At 40.8% G+C, this 22,213-nt stretch overlaps 1 protein-coding gene across 4 annotated transcripts in view; it reads left to right on the top strand.

The window, feature by feature from the left end:
• The first annotated feature begins 4,493 nt into the window (after positions 1-4,493).
• Heca (hdc homolog, cell cycle regulator) overlaps positions 4,494-22,213 on the top strand; it is a 40,417-nt gene continuing 22,697 nt past the window's right edge. For 2 of the 4 annotated variants that reach the window (XR_005881816.1, XM_040758188.1), the window contains exon 1: positions 4,494-4,906. Coding sequence is in view for 3 of the 4 variants with exons in the window: in XM_040758188.1 (XP_040614122.1) it covers positions 4,633-4,906 (274 nt within the window). In the remaining variant the exon portion in view is untranslated. Of the gene's footprint in view, positions 4,907-12,434; positions 12,501-22,213 lie in introns of all 4 variants that reach the window. The other 2 variants (XM_040758189.1, XM_005065851.4) reach the window with 2 other exon arrangements.

Raw genomic sequence — 22,213 nt, forward strand, 5'->3', positions numbered from 1 at the left:
AGCAGTTAGAAGCACTTGCTGCTCTTCCAAAGGACCAGAGTTCATTTCCCAGCACCCACAACCATGTGTAACTCTAGCTCCAGAGGATCAGATGTTCTCTTCTTGCTTTCTTGGACCTGTGAGTGAACACACACAGCATATATTCACACAGGTACACACATATAAACATACACATGCACAAAAATAATACAACCAAATCTTAATTAAACACACACACACACACACACACACACACACACACACACACACACACACACAATAGTTGATATTCCTCAAAGGAAACCTGCATGCACAGAGGAGGCTTTCTCCAGGAGGCACTGATCACACAGATCATATGCAGTACTCAAGGAACATCAAGTGACTTTTAGCAGCTCGCTGTAGCACCTTGACTTTTGTGTGCATTGCCGCATGGTCTCTAGAATTCTTAGTCCCTCTACAATCTTTTGGACCAAGCTGATTTTTAAAAAAAAATACTCAGCTTCTATATTTCTCATTCAATTTATAAATATAGTTAACACACTTTCTATAGAATAACCCTAGCCCAAATTTGACTAACTCCAAAAGCTCAAAAGACACAAAAGGTCAACAAAATTACAATGACAACACGGAAGCAATGACCTTTTATTCAAACCTAGTCCTTTTTCTCAAAGGTATAAACTGCTTTATCTTCAAAAGACTATATTGCTGTTTTTTTTAAAAAAATATTTGCAGAAACTGTCTGATAGGGCCCATGATATTCAAGGGGAAAGAAAACTGAGTGGAATGGAGTTCTAATTCTTTGAAGTATATTTCAGAGCACCTGAGTTGATCAGGGAGGTTAAGATTAAAATGTCAAGTGAGAGGTATATAGCACAACAACCTGGGTAGCTTTCAGTTTTAGTCTCTTTTTCTAGAAGCATCTGAAGGCAGGGATTTGCCTCATTCTCTCTCCCTCTGTATGCAATCCCCCTCCTAGGCATGGTAGGAAAAAAGGGAAAGGTTGGGATGTCAGAATTCTGGTGAAATTCTGCAGAACAAGGGATGCTTAAAACAGGGTCCTTGAACATCACCTGAATTTTGTCTCGAACATCTTCATTTTAGTGTCTTGCCTTTGCAGCAATAAAACAGGAACTATAGCCTCTGTGTCAAATTTGACTAAGACCAAAATTAGACATGAAGGTTGAACATGGAAATGCCCAGCTTCTCCTTCCTCCGTTTCATTTTCTTGCAGTTCGAATAAAGAGAAGGTGGCTCACACAACCAGAACTGCAGCTGACTGGGTGTCTGTGTGCTCTGAGACAACCATATTTCTGTGGGAAAGCATCGGGTCTTAAGTTTCAGTTATGGAGAGGTGGCGGGCAGCTGGTGTGGATGCCTGTCTGCAAGGTACATATGGATGCACATGTTAACTCTGATCAACACGGCACGGCAGCAAGGTGCGGCTTATTCAAGAAATTAATTATCTCAGTTTCTGTAGGCTCTAGCCTAAAACCTCATCTTCACCAATTAAAAATAACAAAAACCAAAAACAGGCCAAAAGTAATGTCCTGAAAATATTTTGAGCTCTCTTAACCACTGCTAGAGAGGCACAACAGTACTGAAGTTAACAAAATCCTAAGTGGACCCGATTTACTCCTGTTCTTTATCTGCAGTTCTGCCGTCCTGCTGCTGCCCCCGCTTAATTACATGAGAACTCCACTGTTTGTGGACTGTCTTGACTGCACTCCTCAGTCCCACTTTTAAGTGTCTACCCAATCTTTCTGCGTCTACCTCTAAGCCATCTGTCCTTCAGCTCCTTTACTTTTCCTGTTACGTACCATGTACAATACGTACATACTTACTGTGTACAGTGTGCACAGAAGTGCTGCCATTACAGGGAGCTGCAGACAAGAGGCAAGGGAAGGAACAATTTCAGACTAAACGTGTAAGCCATTCTGGTGAAGAAGGATTAGGGAGTCCATGAGACAAGTCTAATTTGGATTACCAGAGCAGACTTCCTAGTTATTAATAGCTCAGTGGACATATTAAGGTTCAGAAAAATACAGGAAAAAGAGTCCTTATATTCCATATAATTTTAAATTTTGTATTTCATATTTTTATTCAACACAACTATGGAGAAGGCTTTATATTAGACTGTAAAGTTAGAGAGACACTCTGCCCTCCTCTCCTGGTACTTACAGGATATATTTGTGTGTGTGAGATATGTGAATGTGTGACATGAAAATATAAGCATAAAATATCTATTCTCTAGCTGGGGAGATGCTTGTTGTAGCAGCATGAGAACCTGGACTGCATCTCCAGCACCCATGTAAAAACTGGGCACAGAGACACATATCTATAGTTCCAGAATTGGGGAGACAGAAACTGGTGGACAGCTGGAGCTCATTAGCTGGCCAGCCAATCTGCCAGTGAGCTCCAGGTTCAATAAGTGACCCTGCCTCAAAAACCAAGGTTGAAAGGAATAAAGGAATCTCTGGCACACACGTATCTGTCCGTCCGTCTTCTACCTACCTACCTACCATCTATGTTAGCTGTCATCTGGACCTTCTATAGCGTATTGAGGACTAAAACATTCATAATTTTCCCACTTAAAAAGTCCAACTAGTTGCTGGGAGTGGGGAGGTAGGGGTGGTGGTAGGAGTGGGGTGGGGGTGGAGGCAGAGGCAGGTGGATCTCCGAGTTCGAGGCCAGCCTGGTCTACAGAGTTCCAGGACAGCCAGGGCTATGTAGAGAAACCTTGTCTTGAAAAACCAAACCAAAAGTCCAATTAGCAATTACTCTGAAGTATACAGTGCTGCCCTTGTTGCTCTGGGCCCTGCTTGTCAGAATCCTGGCTAGGAAACCATGCAGATGGCCCTTCTCTAAGCCTTCCTAACGCTGTGACCCTTAAATATAGTTCCTGATATTGTGGTGACCCCCAGCCATAAAATTAATTTCGTTGCTACTTCATAACTGTAACTTTGCCAGTTATGAATTGTAATGCAAATGTCTGTGTTTTCTGATTGTCTTAGGCGACCCCTGTGAAAGAGGTGTTCAACCCCCAAAGGGGTTGTGACCCACAGGTTGAAAGCTGCTGATCAACACAGCCACAATGCCTTGACTCAGCAGCTGAGTTAATTAAAGGTCACACTATAGGAAGAGGACATTGTAAGTTTCCTCTGCAGTCATGATTCAAGAACCCCATTTATACATTCAACAAGTTACGTCACTTGTTTCTTATGGAACCCAAGACAAATTCCCATCGTGGCAGTTTCACGTGAGGAAGACAGTCAAGCATACACATCACCATCATAATCAGATGTAGACAAGGAAAATAAACGGCAGTGCTCTGACAGCTTTTCTGAGATCACCTGAAGGAAGTGGGGAGTCTGGGCTGTGTGACCTAAAGAGTGGAAATGAGCAGAACAGAGTTGCAGGAGAGGAGACCACACCAAACAAACTCTTCCCAGGAGCCCTGTGCCCTCACATCTTGTTTCTGCTTTCCTTCTACTGAAAATAGATTGTTTTCGTACTATAACAGATTCTAATATGGCTTCTCTTCCAGCTCTCCCAAGACCCTCACCACTTCTCCCAGCGGCGTCCACACCCTTTCTGTCTCTCGTTAGAAAACAAACCTGCATCTAAATAATAATAAAAAGATAAAAGCAGAAAACCGGAAGCAATAATATATACACAGAAGCCTTGTAAGGTTAAAAAAAAAGCCCTGACAAAACATTATGGGACAAGGAACCCCCAAAGAGTTCACCGAGTTCGTTTTGTGCTGACCTTGCCTTCACAACTTCTCCTTCTAACGTCTTGCTCACAACGGGGCCACTCTCCCCAGACAACTCTGCTGTCTGTGTGTGGCTGGCCTCTGACAGAAGGCACACTCTGGTTTGTAGGTCTGCGTGTAATGAGCTTGCTCCACCACAAGCCCGAGGAATCCCGACGCAGGAGCTCCCTGCGCAGTCCAGGAACTCGCTGCATCGGCCTCACTGCTGAACCGCGGAGCCATTGAAGGAACTATTAAGCCAGAATGTGTTTGCCTTCCCTGTGCTAGCCACCTGTTTATGTTTCCAGAGCGTGTGGTAACCCGGAGTTCCAGGAAGGTCAGAGGGCCACCTGGCAACTCCACCCACACGTTCCCAGGCCCGTCTCAGACGCGGCCCCCAGCACGCACTAGAAGCCCTGGAGCGTCCCCTCCCCCGCCGCCCCCCAGGCGCCTGGATGACGTCACCCGGGAGGGCGAGCCGTGCGCCGACCGTGACGTCACGGGGGCGGGCCGGCCCGCGGTGAGGTCACCCGGTGGGCGGGGCCAGGCGCAAGCCCCAGTGTCGTCACGGGCGGGGGCGGGCCTGGAGCGTGTCAGCGCAGCCGAATCAAAACAAGCCCGAGACCCGCCTTTTCCCTCAGGCTCCCCGAGCGTCTCGCTCTGCTCCGGGGCCCCGTGGCGCCGGCGCGGCTGCGAGCCTCGGGTGGCCACGCGTGGCCGCGCCGGCTCCAGGAAGCCGGGGAGGGCGCGGCGGCCCGGATGGCGCGGCGCGGGCCGCGCGGCGGGGCGGGCGCCTGAGGAGAGCGGCCGGTCAAGCGCTCTCCTTAGCCGCCCCGGGCGCCGCGGGGAGCGACCTCCGTGGGCGCCGGGGCACCGGGACACCGTCGCGGGGAGCAGGGGAGATGCCCAACCCCAAGACCAGCAAAGGCGGCCGCAAGAACAAGCGCGCCAACAGCAGCGGGGACGAGCAGGAAAATGGAGCCGGGGCCTTGGCGGCGGCGGGTGCCACGGGCGCGGCGGCCGGAGGGGCCCTGGCGGCGGCGGCGGGCTGCGGGGCGGTGTCAGCGGGCGCGGTGGGCAGCACGGGCGGCGCGGCCGGCCCGGGAGGTGCGGGCCCGGGCGCCGCCAACGCCACCGTCGCTGCGGGGGCTGCAGCCGCGGGAGACGCCAAGAACGGTAAGACGACAGCGGCGGGGCGAGCGCCAACTTCCTCCCCGACGGGCGGGCGCGGTGGCGGGGCCCTGGGTGGCGCGGGCGGCGCGTGGACAATGCGAGTCAGGAAGTGCTCGCCCCGCCCCTCCGCCCCGCCGTGGCGGTCCCCTCGCGGAGCGGCGTGCGCCGGGCTGGGGACCTCGCCGGGCTCGGGGTTCTGTGGCCGAGCTCCGGTTAGTTAGCGCTTGCTCCCCGTGGTGTGGTGTCTGCGTAGGCTGCGTCCCGGAGTGTCCCGGGCTAGTGCGAGCAAGCGATCGAGCTGGGAAAGGAGTCCCGAGTTAGAGCGATCGGGTTGAAAACTTCCTGCTCACCCCTAGCCCACCCGCCTTTGCCCCCAAAGAGGAAAAGCCTTCATTCCCAACAGATCTAGGCCTGCCTGCCTTCTGAATTGCCGCAAGTGGAGAGGCCAGAGACAGGTTGCGAGAAGTGTGCGCACTGTGTGTGTGTGTGTGTGTGTGTGTGTGTGTGTGTGTGTGTGTGTGTGTGTGTGTGTGTCTTGCGGGGAGTGACTCGCTTGAGGAAGGAAGAGAATCTGAACTTGACTTCCGTTCCCAGCCTGGAGTTAAAAAAAAAAAAAAGTCCCCTGTACAATTGTTTCACATTTGTTTTTTGAAAGAAGCTTGATAATCTTTTGAGCACCAGAATGATCCTTTAGAGGGGGGCATGAAGGTACTAGCTAAGATGTGACCGGATTTTCGTGACCAGGTGCTTGACATTCATGTGAACAGCTTTTAAACTTTCCCTTGTCAGGCGGTTCTCCAGGGAAGAGAATGTATATTTTAACGTGAGTAGATGAGAATAGTTGTCATAGTGACAGCTTTCTGTTCTTGTAACATAGTTGCTGAAGCCATTCTCTGTGTAGACGGTCTCCCCTTAAGCAAGTCCTGCACTTAGAACCCCACAGTGCTTCTGTAGGAGACTGCAGGCTGTTGGAATGGAGCCCCGTTCGCTCTGCCTCTGCAGTTTTGAAATCGGAGGCTTTATTTATTTATTACCAGGTGCAAACTTGCATGTTTGTGAATGTTTGGTAATAGGCTTGGCTAGCCTGTGCACGGTCTTGCTTTCCTAGCTCTGACCTTGTTTTGATACCCGTGTGGCAGAGAGGAAGGTATTTAGGCCCTGGGTACTATCACCTCTGCCTTAACTCCTTAGAGCTTTGACAGCTGGAGAGAGGCCAGTTTTTCTGAACCTCAGTTTCTTCATGTACAAACTTGATGAGAGTAGGGGAGCTACACTTAGGGGTTATGGTGAGGGAACCTTAGAGGGGCCTTTACTATCAACTTCCTGCTCCTTGTTTCTTTAAAGACGTACTAAGTAAAAGGTCAGTAAAGCTCATTGCAAATAATAGATGATTGGTGAATAATAGCTATTATTCATTTGGAACTCTTCATCATTGGTAGTGTTAGTAATACTGCATATTAAATGGGACTATGCGGGTGTTACACATTAGGGCATTCTTAGTTCTCATGAAGTCTTCGTTCCTGTTCTGGTTTACCACTGAAAGATTTGAGTGTTTTAAAGTGTTGTGGAAGTTTTTCTTTGGCAGGTGGTGTGTCCTGGCTTGAAAACATGAAGACAGTTATGATGCCCTGTTACTCTTTTGAAGAGGTACAGTGGTAGATTTAGCAATCCTGTGTATACTGTGTAAAGCTAGGCATTTCTGATTAGGACTTCATTTTATTAGACGGAAAAAGGAGGAAATGGACCCCCACATTGCCATAACCAGAACCTCAGAAGCTGCAGATTGAAGAGCAGTAGGCTGAGTTTTATGGCATACATTTCTGGTTCTGACATGGTTGATGCCTTGGTGAATAGCTCACCTTAACTGGAAGAACCATCTCCATGCTCCTGAAGAGAGTTTCATGTGGGTTCTGAGGCCTGCACAAAATGAATAAGGAGATTACAGATGCTTTTGAAATTTTACACACACACACACACACAGCATATATATAGTGTATATGTATAGTGTAGGTGTGAGAGAGAGGTGATACTGGTGAATTTTATAGGAAGGGGCAATTGACATGTATGAACTATTAAGAATCAATAAAGGTTCCTTTTTTTTTCTTTTTAACTTTTGTGTGTTTTCAAATGGCATACCTGTCCAGGTCAGAAAACAATTTTCTGGAGTTGATTCTTTTCTTCTATCATGTGGATTTGGAATTGAACTCAGGTTGTAAGGCTTAGTGGTAAGTGCTCTTACCCTCTGAGCCATCTTATTGACTCAAGACTTTTTATTATTATTATTATTATTATTATTATTTTGGTTTTTTTCAAGACAGGGTTTCTCTGTATTGCTTTGGAATCTGTCCTGGAATTCGCTCTGCAGACCAGGCTGTCCTCAAACTCACAGAGATCCACCTGCCTCTGCCTCCTGAGTGCTGGGAATAAAGGCATGTGCCATCACCACCCGGCTAAGGCTTAATTACTTTTAATTTTTAAAATCACATTAGTTGGACTACTTTAGCATTTCAAAGTATGTTTCAAGTTTTTACTTGTAATACTAGATTTCATTATAAAACTTTCAAAGTAGTTGCTAGATATTTGCAGTCTTTTGTTGTTAATAGCTTTGTAGCTCTCAGGCTAGCCTTAAACAGGTTTCATATCTGTTAAAATTGTAAATGGGTTCTTCTGATCAAGTCAGTTTTTAATGTGTCTTTTGCATGTGAACTTAATGACCAGTTTCAAATTTATAGTGTTTTATGTCCTGTAGGTGTAGGGCATTGTAGTTACCAGAGCAGCGTGATGGTAGTTTTTAATTGTCCATCATAAGTATAAATAACCCTCACTCTGTAGAGAAGATTGCTAGCCGCGGAACCTTTGGAAACTATAGTATGGCTGGAGTGAGGCAATTGAACTGGTTGTTCTTATGCATTTGAATAAGAATGCAAAAGGATATTATACTCTTATTTTTTAGAAACAACTTTATGAAGCCTTTTTAAAGAACTGGAGGAGACAAGCTAATGTGAGGAAGTGCCATCGTCTTCCTACATAGTAAACATCTGTGTGCACATACTGGAACATTATGATTGTAGGTGGACAAGATTCATCCTTCATTATTGTTAGAATCTAGTAATGAGGCAGTAGATTACAACTGATTTCATTCTGAAATTCTGACTCCATTATGCCTCTTCTTTTGTTCTTCAGCTCTAAAAATATTTGAACCCTTGACCATGGTGTATCCAGTTCTCAGTGGGCCTTGATTGTACATACTTTCATAAATTCCTGTTTCGTGACTGAACAAGGCTCACCACATAATTCCTTCTGAACACAACCTTTGAGCTAACTCTACCTTAAGTCACTTAATAGCTCTGTGTAGTAGAAGCCATTGTTTGTCTTGTATTTTAGGACCCATTTTAACTTAGTTCCTCAGATTTCCTTGAGCAAGTTATTTAAGTTCTCTAAGCCTAGTTTCTGCATATGTAAAAATGAGATTATAGAACCCACCGTAAATATGAAGCAAGATAACTATTATATATTAAAGACTATATTAAAACAGTTCCAAGGAGTTTATAGTGATAGTTATTTGTCTTAGATCCTGGAAAATAATCTCTTGAAAAAGATTATTGTGGAATGCTCTTCATTAGTGGGAGAGGGAAGGAGGCAGGATTGGGCAGAAGGGAGAGTTGACCTGTGTTGTAGGCATACCAGAGATAGGATGGTCTTTTAGTGCATTTGAACCTTGAGCTGTGAGGACAGGGGTGGCCTCTGCTAGAGACCTTAAGTGGAGAGGAGCTTGTTGCCTTGTCGTTTTCCAGGTTCTTCCTTTAGACTAGCAGTGCCATTCACAAAGGGCAGTCAGTGTGGCATAAATAAAAATGTCTCACCAACAGTTGAATAGGTTTCATGGGCCAGACTGAGGGATAACCACTTTATCGTATTATTTTGATGGGAAGATAGGTTCTGAATCATGTATTAGTTTAAAGGTAGACTTTTTGAGTATTACCAATTTTCTATGATCAGGATTTGTACTTTGCCTTATTTTTTGCTCAGTAAATAAACATACCGTATAGCTGTATTTGTAGTATACTTTAAATGGGATGTCCCTTTTAGACATTTATTTTATTCATACATTTATAAATTACCTGTATGAATCAGAAGGAAAATAAGTTTTTCTTTCTTACCCCCAACACCACTTTTTTTTTTTGAGACAGTCTTGCTTTGTAGCCCAGGCTTTCCTCAAGTGTGATTTCCTTGCTTCTGCCTGCTGAGTTTCTAAGTTCTTGAGTAGCAGGCATGATCACAGTACCTGGCTGGACACTGGCTTTTGAAGTTCACCTTTGCAGTACGGTTGGTGGAAATACTGCCTGACACATCAAAGATTGCTCATCTCTTTACTTTTTACAGAACCAGTGATTACATTATAGAAATTAAACTTTGAGTGTCGATTTCCTATAAGGCTAATAACATAAAATATTCATCAGAGAACTGAAGAAAGATGTGTACATGCCATTAATCCCAGCACAAAGGAGAATGGAAAATTCTAGTCAACCTGAGCTACACAAGAATCTGTCTCAAAACCATAAAGCAAACCAAAAACCAGGAGATGAAATGTGGCAGTTGTCTTGTAGCTTAGTCATCTTATGAATTTACTTGAAGCTTTTAGCTGTGCACAGCTAATTCATGTTGTTAAAGAATGTGAAGGTAACCAAAGAATATGTTAAGAGAGGGAGAAAATCTGTCCTGAGGATTATGGTGACCACGTCTCATACATTCAGAAAAGATTTATTTAAAATAGTGGCTCTCAACCTTCCTAATGCTGTGGCCCGTTAATGCATTTCATGTTGTGGTGACCCCCGACCATAAAACTACTTTTATTGCTACTTCATAACTGTTTTGAATTGTAATGTTAATATCTTACATGCAGAATATCTGATATGTGACCCCTGTGAAAGGGTCATTTGACCTCACCCCCTAAAGGGGTTGAGCCCCACAGGTTGAGAATTACTGATTTAAAATATTGTGTTAGCTTGGAGATGTAGCTCAGTGATAGAACACCTGTGGAAGGGGAAGAGGAGAAAGAGAGAAAAGAGAGCCTGGAGAGATGGCTTAGTGGTTAAGTTGTTCTTGCAAAGGATCTGTTCTCAGCGCCCACCACTGTCTGTTACTCCACTTCCAGAGGGTCTGACACCCTCTGTGGCCATTGCATACATGAGGTACACAGTCATACAAGCCACCAAATCACCCATATACATAATTTAAAAATACATAAATCTAAAAAATTTAAGAAAGAAAAAGTGATATTCCAAATTCTTTTCACATATCTAGTCAAACCTATAATTCCTCCACTGAGAGATCACAAATGTTAGTATTTTGACATATCTTTCAAGCTTCTTTTTCTTTCATATAAGCTTTTTTTCTCTAGGGAGAGCTATTTAAGTTTTCTCTTAAAGATTTTTTTCAAAAGTCATTTTAATCCTCTATCTGAGTTATAAAAATATAATAGAATTAGAAGAACTAGGAAGGCTAATGCAGAAATTAAATACATGAAAAAGAAAAACACAGTAAAGAAAGGCTCAGGTTCATAAATTCCTTTTAAAAATAAGTCTGTGTTCAGCTGTAATCCTCACCCCAAGATTTGATCATAATTCTTTTATTTTTTAATTTAAAAAATAAATTTAGGCAAGAAGCATGTTCATTGTTTTGTTCATTCACTCATATACTAGACATAGTGTTCTAAGACTGGAAGTACTCTCTTGAGTTATACTTGGGAGCACCATACTCTACAAGATGTTCCAAGTAGGAGAAAGTGAGAAAGGCTTTGAGTTTTGCTTGCTGTCACTTGATGAGGCTGTGATAGGATGGGGCTGAATAGTCAATTTGGTTATTTGGTAGCTAGTGCACTACCCAGTATCTACCAAAGATTTTAATCAAGGACAGCTGCAGAAGGTCAAGTAATTGTGTATTTTAACACGGTGGATATAACAGGTTGGGATTTAGAAGTCAAATATGCTGTGGCTCTTTGTGATTTTTACAGAATGGCAGTAGACATATGACACCCCTGTGTTCTCTGACCCACAAAAGGTTAGCTAGTTGAAGTTAACGCCAGAAACCTAGGACACAGAGGAAGGACTTGTCCTTTTGGTGTATGCTTTTATGACCTTCCTAGAAGGTGGTTATATTTGTGTATGGTTGGATTAATTTGTCATTTTATTTTTATTATCATCTTACTAGCTCTAAAATAGTAAATTCTGGTGAGAGGCAGTGCCGCTGTTTTGTAACGAGTGATTTTGTGTGTGTATGTATTTTAACTTTATTTCGGAAGCTTCCTTTTCTCAGTGTTTAGTAGATTAGCAATTTGTTTTATCATTAGTATGCTTTAGCTTGAGAGCTTTGTTAAACTGGTAAAGTGGGTTGTGTTTATAATATGTTGCAATTTATCAGACATGAAAAGGGGAAGCAAATTATTTGTACTGTTATACTTAAGGTAAAACTTGAATAATCTAAGAAAAATATATTGAGTGGGAGATTTAAGACTTAATGAGGAAGTGTGAAATGTTAATCATATAATTGCTTAGACTGCATTTGATAATTTCACATGGTTCTCAGCTACACTCAGTAAAGTGTAGTTCATGGTGAAATTGTTAGGAAGGATAAGCATTTCCTCTACCTTCTTAGGTTCAGGCCTTGAGGGACTACAAACTAGATTGTCACAGACATATGTGGAACAAAGTCATGGGTAGAATTTGAGACTTCAGTTTAATGGTAAAGGAGTAAGTGGAGGAGGGGCACTTCTGGGGAAAGTTGTGTATTTTGTAGAATGTTAGATGTGCTCTTAGAATATGGAAGATATCATGGATTTGTGATATGTCTCTTTTGTGTGGTGTGGAGACCTCTCACTTCTGGTAGTAAGAATCAACCTCAGTAAGGAGGTTGTTGGTAATTGAGTTCTTTTGGTGGGAAAAGAGGATTGTTCTGCTACTAGGCAGATAAGAGATTTCATAAAGAAAATTTTTTGACCATAATGACATATTCTGGACTTTCAAAATATATTGACACTTAAATTATATCAACCCTTCAAAAAGAGCAAGTAAAAGATAACCCATATGTCATAATTCATAATTTTATTTCTTTAATTTCATTGACAATTCACTAGGTGCAGAATGACTTAAGGAATAAGCCTGTATAAAACTAAACAGGAGATGCTTTCTGATAAAAATTAACAGGGCATCAGATTACTATTATAAATCAAGGCATACTTTAATGTATGCTTTTTCTTAGTGGTAAGTATGGGTTTGTTTATACTTTAGGTTGTATCCCTTCAAGTTATCAGAACAAACCAGGAGGGCCTTGCTTGTGTTGAGATGGAATCGCAAGCTCTGTTTGCCATTACTTAGTGAGCATTTCTGAGTGTGAAGATCATTTCGACGTGCCATTTCATAGAATTCTATTACAATAAAACTTACTACTTGCTATGACTAACACAGTGTCTGGACAGAAATGGAAACTGGGCAATGTACAGAATTAAGTTCTAACTGTTTTTTATTGGCAGCAGATGTGGCCTGTAATCTGAGAGACTGAGCCTGGAATAGTTGGCAGCGGTTGTTAATGAACAAATATGGTGAGTCTAGAGCAGTGATACCAGAAGTCACAGAGAGAGCCTGGCATTGAGAAGGAGAAGTGTCCTTCAGTGCTTGAAGAAGAAATGTGCATATCTAATACACGGGCAGCTCAAAATTCTTCTTCCAAAGTGTTTTTAGCTCCATATATGTGTTCTTACCATGCAGTACTTAACGGTAAAGTGACAGTAAAGACCCATTAAGGGAAAGCTTCTGGTCAAGAGAATAGAATCTTGTCTTTTCTCCTCTTTGTCTACTCAGTTCTCTCCTCCTTTGCTGCGGATTGAACCCAATGCCCCCTCATACTTGCAAGGTAACCATACACCAGTAAGTTATACCCTAGCCTGTGAAATATTTATTTCTTTATATTATTTGGCATGAATTTTGGACACTGTTTTTAAATTTTTTGCCACTTTTCAACATTGACATGGAGTTCCAGTCACTTTGAAAAAGAATAGTCTTCCAAATTGGAAAGGAAGGGAAAATGATTGACAACATGGCCTTGTATATGGAAAAACCCTAATGACTACATGCCAAAAATTAGAATTAGTAAATGAATTCAGTAAAGTTGCAGAACGTAAGAGCGACACATAGAATACTACAGTTTTATACACTAGCAATGAACAAACTATAAAGGAAAATAAGAAAAAAATCTATTCATAATGCCATAAGAGGATTTCAATATTTATAAATAAGTTTCATCAAGGAGAATAAAAGATTATAGCCTGAAGAATCACAAAACATTGCCACAAAAAGATAAAGAAGACAAGTAAAAGGAAAGACAATCAATGTTCACAGATTGGAAAATTTTAAAAAACGATTTATTTTTATTTTATTTGCATTGGTGTTCTGACTGCATGTATGTCTGTGTGAGAGTGTTGGATCCCCTGGAATTGGGGTTACAGACAGTTGTGAGCTGCCACGTGGGTGTTAGGAATTGAACATACGTCCTTTGGAAGAGCATCTAGCACTCTTAACCACTGAGACATCTTTCCAGCCCTGGAAAACCTAATAGTGAGATTTGAATACAATTTTATCTTTGGCAGTCACATGAATAAAAAAAAATCACATCTTACTTGCATTTGTAGGATCATCAGTGAATGAACATATTGTCTGTATTTTGGTCATTTCTCTTTTCCTTTTAGTAGTGTTTTTTGTTGTTGTTTCCCCACCCCCAGGGGTGAGTGTGACTGCAGCCCCCTAAATACATACTGTTTGCTCTTGTTTTTTTATTTACAAGTTTTTGTGTTTTATTGATATTCACAGTCTTTGTATATTCAGGATTTTATTTTATTTTGCATCTGTTTGTTCTCTTACTATTTGCCTTTTGGCTTTAAGTTGGTCTATATTAGCTAGAAATGTTTTTGTATGATTATATACTATTTATATAAAGACAGTCTCTGGAAAAATGGGAAAGTTTGAAAATTTGTGCTTTGCATAAAGTTAATGCACTTGAGACCTTTGGACACTGGTTGTACCATAATGCTTTTAAGTTCATGAATTTCTGAATACTTTGGGTGTGTCGATCTAGTTAGTGATCTGACTGCAGTTCCTACTGCCCTCCTCTGTGACTGTTCATCCCTGGCCACTGCAGTCTAGTGGACAGCTGAGCTCAGTGCTCAACACCTGACTCTCAGATTCTCTGCAGTTTTAGGCCATCTAGTAGCGTGTTGCAGCTGGTCGGTAAGGCTCCTATTCCCTCTTCTCATGAACTGGGCCGCAAGCTGACGCCTCTTAGGGCCAAATTGCCTATTCTTGGTTATGATAACAAACTTAAATTCATAGTCAGAAGAAAGTTTCATTTTTCTCATTCAGGCACTTGAACAGAAATGGCATGTGTATGTTAATAAAAGAATAACATGTTCATTTAAATCAAGGGTTTATTCATGCACTGTGCATGATGCTGGTGAGGCAGCGCTACACCTTAAATGTCAGTGATTTGGAAAAGGCTCCCAGACCCACGGAGTATTTTAAAGAGTGTAAGATTGAGAATACAGGTTAGAGTTATACATTGGCCTTGCCATTGCAAACTTTGCAAAGATTACTGAACCTTTTCAACCCTACTTTTTAAAAAAAGTTGTACTTGCTTCTCTATTTTTCTCTCTCTCTCTGTATGTTTTCTGATATGGTGTAGTGTGTTGTGCATTGTTCTATAGTACACATGGGTCAGAGGCCAACTCTGTGGAATGGTTCTCTCCTTCAACCTTTTTATCAATTTCTGGGATCAAATTCAGGTCATCAGGCTTGCATCATTGGGTGGCAATCACCTTTACCCAATGAGCCATCTCACTGATCTTAAATCCAAATTTTATATAAAGAAAGTGAGGGTAACATGATACTGCTTGTGATGGGCCCTCTGCAAACCATAAAGCTGTTTGAAAAAGCAATTTGTTGTGACATGATCTGGGGTTTTAGTGCTTTCTAGATGGATTTTTCCTTCTCAGTTTGTGAAGGAGGGTGGCTGCTTTCCAACTAGTGATGAATGCATACTCTAATTTGTTGGAAGTATCCAGGACAGACCTTGGCCTTCCTCCAAGGAGTTCACAGGGAATGCTAATCTTCCAAAATTCATGCATTGCTTTTGTAGTGGGAGGGGGACTTTGTTTCTCTATAGATTTGGGTATGAGAGCTCTTACTGTGTAGATTTCCCTGGAGAACCTTCCTGTTGGTCTCCGGCAAAACCAGCTTACTTGAGAATCTTACTAGAATTTCTATGAAAGGCTTTATGCTATAACTTAATTTCTAGATTTTTTCTTAATTAGTTTATAAATGATACTTCATTTTCCCTTTAGTTTTGAAATTAATAATTTTGAATGTTGGAGAATGGCCATAGTGCCAAACTATATCTGTTTCATGGAAGTCAGAAAATGAATGTTTGGTTATTGTAGACTCCTTAGGTTAAACAATCAGTGGGAGTCTGACAGCTGGCACTTTTATTTTTCCTTAGAACATTTTAGGAACTACTCTTAAAAGGTTGTATCATAGCAGGCCACATTGAGTGTATATGTGTGTGGTAAATGACTAGGCCAAGGAGACATAGTCATGACTGATTCTTGAGTTGTTTTCACATTCACTGAGGTATGTATAAGACTTAGACGCGCCCTCTCATTCTACAAGCCTTTCCTTGTTGTAACAGATTCCTTAGTATTTGTTGGTTTCTGATAGAGTCTTTGAGAACTGTTCAGTTCAGTTTGGCTCTAGGCAAAGGATTATCTTCCCTGTATCATAATAGAATGACTGTTAGGGTGATAGCTAGAAAGTGTCTTACCAGGTTATTTTGAAGGGAAAATGGAGTTGAAAGTATATTATTTTTAGCTTTCAGCTCAACAAAATAAGTAAATAAATAAAATTGTTTAGGATATGGATATAGGGTAGAGAAAGGAAATTACCTATGTTGTGATAGGATTGTATTGGTTTAAGCTTAAATCATCTTTAGAGTTGGTGTGTTAACCCAACAGCATACACCCTAAAGAGGCTGAACTTGGTTTCAGTGCCCAGTGCTTTTTTTCTAGTGTCTAATTTGATATTCTCCATACTGATAGAATGGTATTTCTTGACTTTCTTTTTTAGGAAAATTGCTTTTTATCTCCACTGAATGAGAAGTGCCATTGTTTGTGACTTTTTCCCTTGTCTTTTGAACTTATCAGCTCAATTAGCTAGAGTAGATTTACCTCCTTGTTTTTTTTTTTTTTTGTTTGTATGAAATTAAAGAATAGGGTTAGGGAGCATTTGTGCTGTAATTGGGTTTAAATAGTTCTTTAATGTGACTTAGCAGTTTAGTGAGTTTGAATGTTAAGTATGAACACTGAACATTTTGAACTGTTATTATTTACAGAACTTTATGTACAATAGTCTATCTGGTTACTCAGTATTATTGGTCACTATCTCTGTGCTCTTTATTTTAAGTGGTGCTGGGGATTCAAACCAGGGCCATGAGAATGACAGGAAAGTATTTTACCACTAAACTCCCCAGCTCTATCTATATTCTTTACTTATCTGTGTACTGATGTGTGGCGTTTGGAGAAGGAAGGCCACGGAGAAACTGAATGCCCTTGAGTATATGATGAAAGGATCCTCTCTGGGTTCAGGAATTGCTTGTAGACTCTGCATGAAGGGATCTCCTTATTTCTATTCCGTGGAACTATGTTATTTGTAAAGCAGCATTCAGAAAAAAAACACAGATCATTTTCTCTATTTTTTTTTTTTTTTTGGTTTTTATGAGACAGGGTTTCTCTGTATTGTTTTGGAGGCTGTCGGTCCCATTTTCTCTATTTTGATAGACTAAAGCAGCCATAATTTTCAGTCTATGTCCATTTGGGTCCTAACATCTTTTTGAGTCTTTAAATCTTTTAAAGTTTTCACTTTTTTGTTGTTGTTGTTGTTGTTTTTGTTTTTTTGAGACAGGGTTTCTCTGTGGCTTCAGAGGCTGTCCTGGAACTGTCCTGGAACTCACAGAGATCCGCCTGCCTCTGCCTCCTGAGTGCTGGGATTAAAGGCATGCCCCACCACTACCCGGTAGTTTTCACTTTTAGAAAGCATACCAGTTAATAAAGAAATTATCCTTAAACACCCAGTAAGTTGGAGGTATGCATGGGCACCAGTGGTCTTCAGTGGTGATTCCCAATCATAAAACCAGTACTACTTCATAACTAATTTTGCTACTGTTATGAAACATAATGTAAATATCTGATGCAGGATATCTGATATGCTACTCTCAGAGGGGTTGTGACCCACAGGTCGAGAATTACTGATCTAGAAGCTGTCTGGTAGGACATGTTCTCTCTCTCTCTCTCTCTTTTTTTTTTTTTTTTTTTGGTTTTTCGAGACAGGGTTTCTATGCATTGTTTTGGAGGCCGTCCTGGAACTCATTCTTTAGACCAGGCTGGCCTCGAATTCACAGAGATCCCCCTGCCTCTGCCTCCCGAGTGTTGGGATTAAAGGCGTGCACCACCAACGCCCAGCAGGGAATGTTCTCTTGACCTGCTCAGAGTTCACCCATTAGTGAAAAGCCTTGTTCTTGAGATGTCCTTTGAAAACAGTTGCCAGCAGTTATTTATTATTGCAGCTGCCAAAGGTGACAATAATAATAGTTGGGGCTAACAAAAATTGGCCCATGAAACTTAAAAAAGAAAATTTGGGGAATGAAGTGCCCTTAGGGAATCTTATAATTTCATGTGTAATCCTAAAAGTCTTGAAAACCATTCTATGGACCGGGCAGTGTGCATGCCTTGAAAACCTTTAAAATAAGGCCCCAGCTCTGTCAGGCTAACCTGCAGGTTCCACAAGATCTGGAAGTAAAAGCTAAAAGAGAATTTTAAATTGCTATGCCTTTTGCAGGCATGCTCCAACATATGTGCACATAGCCTTTCTGCAAATGGTATTATACCTTAATTCAAGTTACCTAAGGAAGTCTGTGCAGTTACTAATTTAACTGAACAGAGAGACTTTAGTGACTGCATAAGACAAAAACCTTTACCAAAATTACTCTAAGACTATTAGCTAATCTGTATAGCAATAATAAGTAGCAATAACAAGTCGGGAGAAAATGAAATAAACATTGGGATTACTACCCTAATATTAAGCATCCAATTAAAAAAGTACAAGGCAAGCAAAAAAGGGAAAATATGATTTACTTTTTTTAAACCATGTTCAACCCCTATAGCAAACTCCACACTGGATACATATATAAAACAGCTGTTTAAGATATCTCTTGAATTGGTATACATCTTCATCAGCTGATATGAATTATTTTCAGAGATGTCATGTATTTTCTTTCTTCTACAGTTTGGTAGTCATTTTTTTGCGACTGTAACAAATACTTAAGATAATCTATTTATTCAGTTGCCAGGTGTGGTAGCACATGATTTTAATACCATCACTCAGAAGACAGGCAGGTAGATCTCTGAATTTGAGGCCAGCATGGTCTGCATAGTGAGTTGTAATTTCAGGTTACATAGAGAGACCCCATTAAAAATGTTTATTTTGGCATATGATTTTAGAAATTGCAGTTAATTGGCCCTGTTGCTTTGCAACTGCACACCATCAAAACATGGTAGACCCAAACCACTCATATAATGGCTAGAAAGTGAGAAAGAGAGGAAACATCTGGTATCCCACAAATCCCCACTGGGACACATTCCCAGTGACCCGAAAGCCTCCAATTAGGCCCCCACTTCTCAGAGTTTACCACATCCTGTTAACCAGGCTGAGCATCAAGACTTTAACACGGGGGCCCTTGGAGTCCAGATAAAAAATACTGTACACATGGAAGTATTTGAGCCTGAGATGAACCAATTTACTACATCTGACCAAAAACAAACAAACAAAAGTCTGATCCCACTAAAGTAGGGGTCAAGCATGCTGGCACACACTTGTAATCCCAGCTCTTGGGAGGCTAAGGCAGGAGGATCAAGGATTTTGAGTTTAAGAGCAACCTGTGCTACATAGTGAGATAATGTTTCAAACTGCTCTTCCTCCTTTCCCCAAAGCAGATGGAGGTAGAGTTCAGTGGGAGAGAGCACACTTAGCAGATAGAGGTATAGTTCAGTGGGAGAGAGCACACTTAGCAGATAGAGGTATAGTTCAGTGGGAGAGAGCACACTTAGCTGTGCATGCCCTAGGCTTCCCCAGCAAAGAAGTAAATGAAAGGAAGAGGAAGGGGAAAGGAGAGAAGAAGCAAAAAAGAAAGTGAAAATGGGAAGTGGGAAGTGCTGATGTCAGAATATTAGCACACAGTGTATTATCAACATTTCCAGATACTCATTTGTGTGTGCGTGCTTTTGTCTTCCATACTATTTTGCTTCAATTAAAAAAAAAAGTAAATCTGCTAGACTGGCAGGGTTTGAAGTCGTGTTACTCACTACAAAGGAAAGGATGCTTACTGAATTTGCATTGAGGCCAACTAGGTGGCACCATTCTCTGGCTGACTTTGAAAAATGAGAGCTAGATGGTACCTATCAAGTACATACTTTAATTCATATTTGGGTAAACCAAATTACAAGTTAGGAAAGCATGTGGTGAAGAGACTTTTGTTGTAGTTATGCACTCCTTTTCCACAATTAATTTAAACCATCCTTCAAAAGAATAACGCAGTATAAGGTAAGTAATTACCGAGAGTGCTAGTAATAGGGACATACTTAATAGGTAAGATAATGCATTTCCTAAGCCATTAGAAGAGGTAGTTTACAAACTTAGCTGTCATATTTCTAGCACAAGAGGAGAAGGCAAATATAAGTAGTAGTGGTGTGCTCTAATCTTTATTAGATTAAAAAACAAATGCCAGTCACTTAACTATAAAGCATTGTAAAACAGTAAACAGTGTTAAGGACAATATCTTGTTTATAAGTAAACCACATTTATTTTGTCCGCTTTCATTTTTAAAAGCATTTTGTCCAAAGGATGAAATAGTGTGGCCCAGTAACCAACTCTTAGCCATTTGACTTAAGAAGTCTTATTTTATTTTGCATAGGAGTCCCACACTCCGTGTCCATATCCCATAACAAAGACCTAGGACTGGTTTATGATGACGCACTCTAGGGCAGACTGCCTATTGGAGAACTCTGAAGGATCTTTAGGCATTTACCTATGACAGACTTGTTAAAAAAATCTTAGAGCTCTCTGAAGTATTTCCTATGTGAAGTTGACAGTTTGAATTTTAAAGCACTATGCTGGTTAGTTTTTTTCAACTTAGCACAAGCTGTAGAGTCATCTGGGAAGAGGGAACCTCAGTTGAGAAAATGCATCCGACAGATTGACTTGTAGGCAAGGCTGTGGGACAGTTTTTTGATTAGTGATTGATGTGGGAGGGTCTAGCTCACTGTGGGTGGTGCCATCCATCCCTGGGCAGATGGTTCTAAGTTGTATAAAAAAGCAGGCTGAGAAAGCCTTGAATGAGCAAGCCAGTAAGCAATGTTTCTCGGTGACCTCAGCTTCAGTCCCTGTCTTCAGGTTCCTGCCTTGAATTCTTGTCTTGACTTCCCTCAGTGAACTGAGAGTTGTAAGCTGAAAGAAACCTTTTTTCTCCTGAACTTGCTTTTGGTCATGGTGTTTTTTTTTTTTTGTTTTTTTTTTTTGTTTTTTTGGTTTTTGGTTTTTGGTTTTTCGAGACAGGGTTTCTCTGTGGTCATGGTGTTTTTAAATCATGGCCTTAGAAACCCTAAGACAAGCATTTTGGGAATATATTATGCTTTTTTCCACAAGTCCTTGTTTTAGTTACTGTGATTATCATATCTATGAAATATGACTTAACATTGCTTCTCAGTTGAGCTTTTAGAACATACTGAATAGAGTGAATATTGGTAGTGTATTCGGACAGGAAACTGGTCTTTACTGCTCACATTGCCAGATAATTAAACAATCATGCTTTTTCTGTTGGATTGCCTAGGGAAGAGGTAAAAGCTCTTTGCATCTTCAGCCATAGGAATTCCAGAGGTCAGGGAGGACAGAACCCTCCCATGGTTTTTGTCCTTCAGGCACCATTTGGGGACTCATCAAGAAAGGAGCACATTTTTGGGGTGCTGAACTATAACTTACATCTTAAATTGGAAGCTACAAAATAAAGTGCTACACTCCCCATGAGTCTAGGCAGGCTGCCTGTGTGAAAAGAAAGTTGGTCACCTCTGTGTAGCTGTGTTACGAACTCAGTTTCTTGATTTTTTTTTTGACTATTTGTTACCAAATTTTGACTATTTGTTACTGACTAAAGAGAATATCGACAAAGGTTATCAAAACCAAACCTGTCTTCTTAACAACATAAAGGCTTTAAAATTGGAGTGCAATACTAAAAAATGGCATGAAGTCTGTAAAAACAAAACTCTCTGTAGATAATCCACATCTGCATGCATGTACTTGCACATGAACACCTCGTTTTATGATGCAATTCGGTTTAAAGAACTGCCTCTGCTTTTCCTCCAGAGGAGTGCTAGTAGTGCATTTGGATGCTAGAGTACCATGTAGTTTTCTAGTATCCTCAAGCTCTAAATCTGAGCAAGAGAAAAAGTAGCCTGCAAATTTATTGTTTGGGACAGTTTGAGCCTATTATATAAATCTAACTATACAATTTTCAAATAATGACATAAATAATATTAATAAAAGCTTTACATTATGTGCATAATTTTAGCGAACACATTCCTCCAAATTATGCATTAAACCATCTCATATTTCTAATGCTGGCAGGCCATTGAGTTGTAAAAATACTTTGTAACTCAGTGGTCCTGTTTGTCTGCTAACTTTTGGCATTGCTGTTATGTGAATCCTTAACCTTAATAGAATATCTTCAGAGATTTGAATAACATGTGATGTTCACTGTTATAATTTAAAAAGATACTGTGATGAGTCACTTTGTTAATTTATAAGATAAACTGAGAAGTAGTAGAAATAAAACCAATAAAATTGAAGACACTGAAATCCAGAATCAACATAGTGGTTGTGTATTTATGTGTTTTGAACATGTTTTCCCCATACTGTATCCCAGACCTAAGATTGTTGTTTTTTGTTGGGGCAGGTCTTTAGGACCAGTTTCATGAATAAAGTTCAGTTTTGTGCTTTATGAATCCCTGTCACCCAAGTTTGGAATGAAAGGGCTTAGATTTGAAAAAATACATAACAAAGTACTTAATTTTCTGACATTGAGAATATCTTCAAAGTGTTAAAACAAGTTAATTAGTGAAATGTTTGGAGTATGCCATCCTGCTTTCTTTGTTGTAGGGAAAAATCT

The sequence above is a fragment of the Mesocricetus auratus genome, unplaced genomic scaffold, assembly GCF_017639785.1.
Source record: "Mesocricetus auratus isolate SY011 unplaced genomic scaffold, BCM_Maur_2.0 Super-Scaffold_100018, whole genome shotgun sequence".
Classification (NCBI taxonomy): domain Eukaryota; kingdom Metazoa; phylum Chordata; class Mammalia; order Rodentia; family Cricetidae; genus Mesocricetus; species Mesocricetus auratus.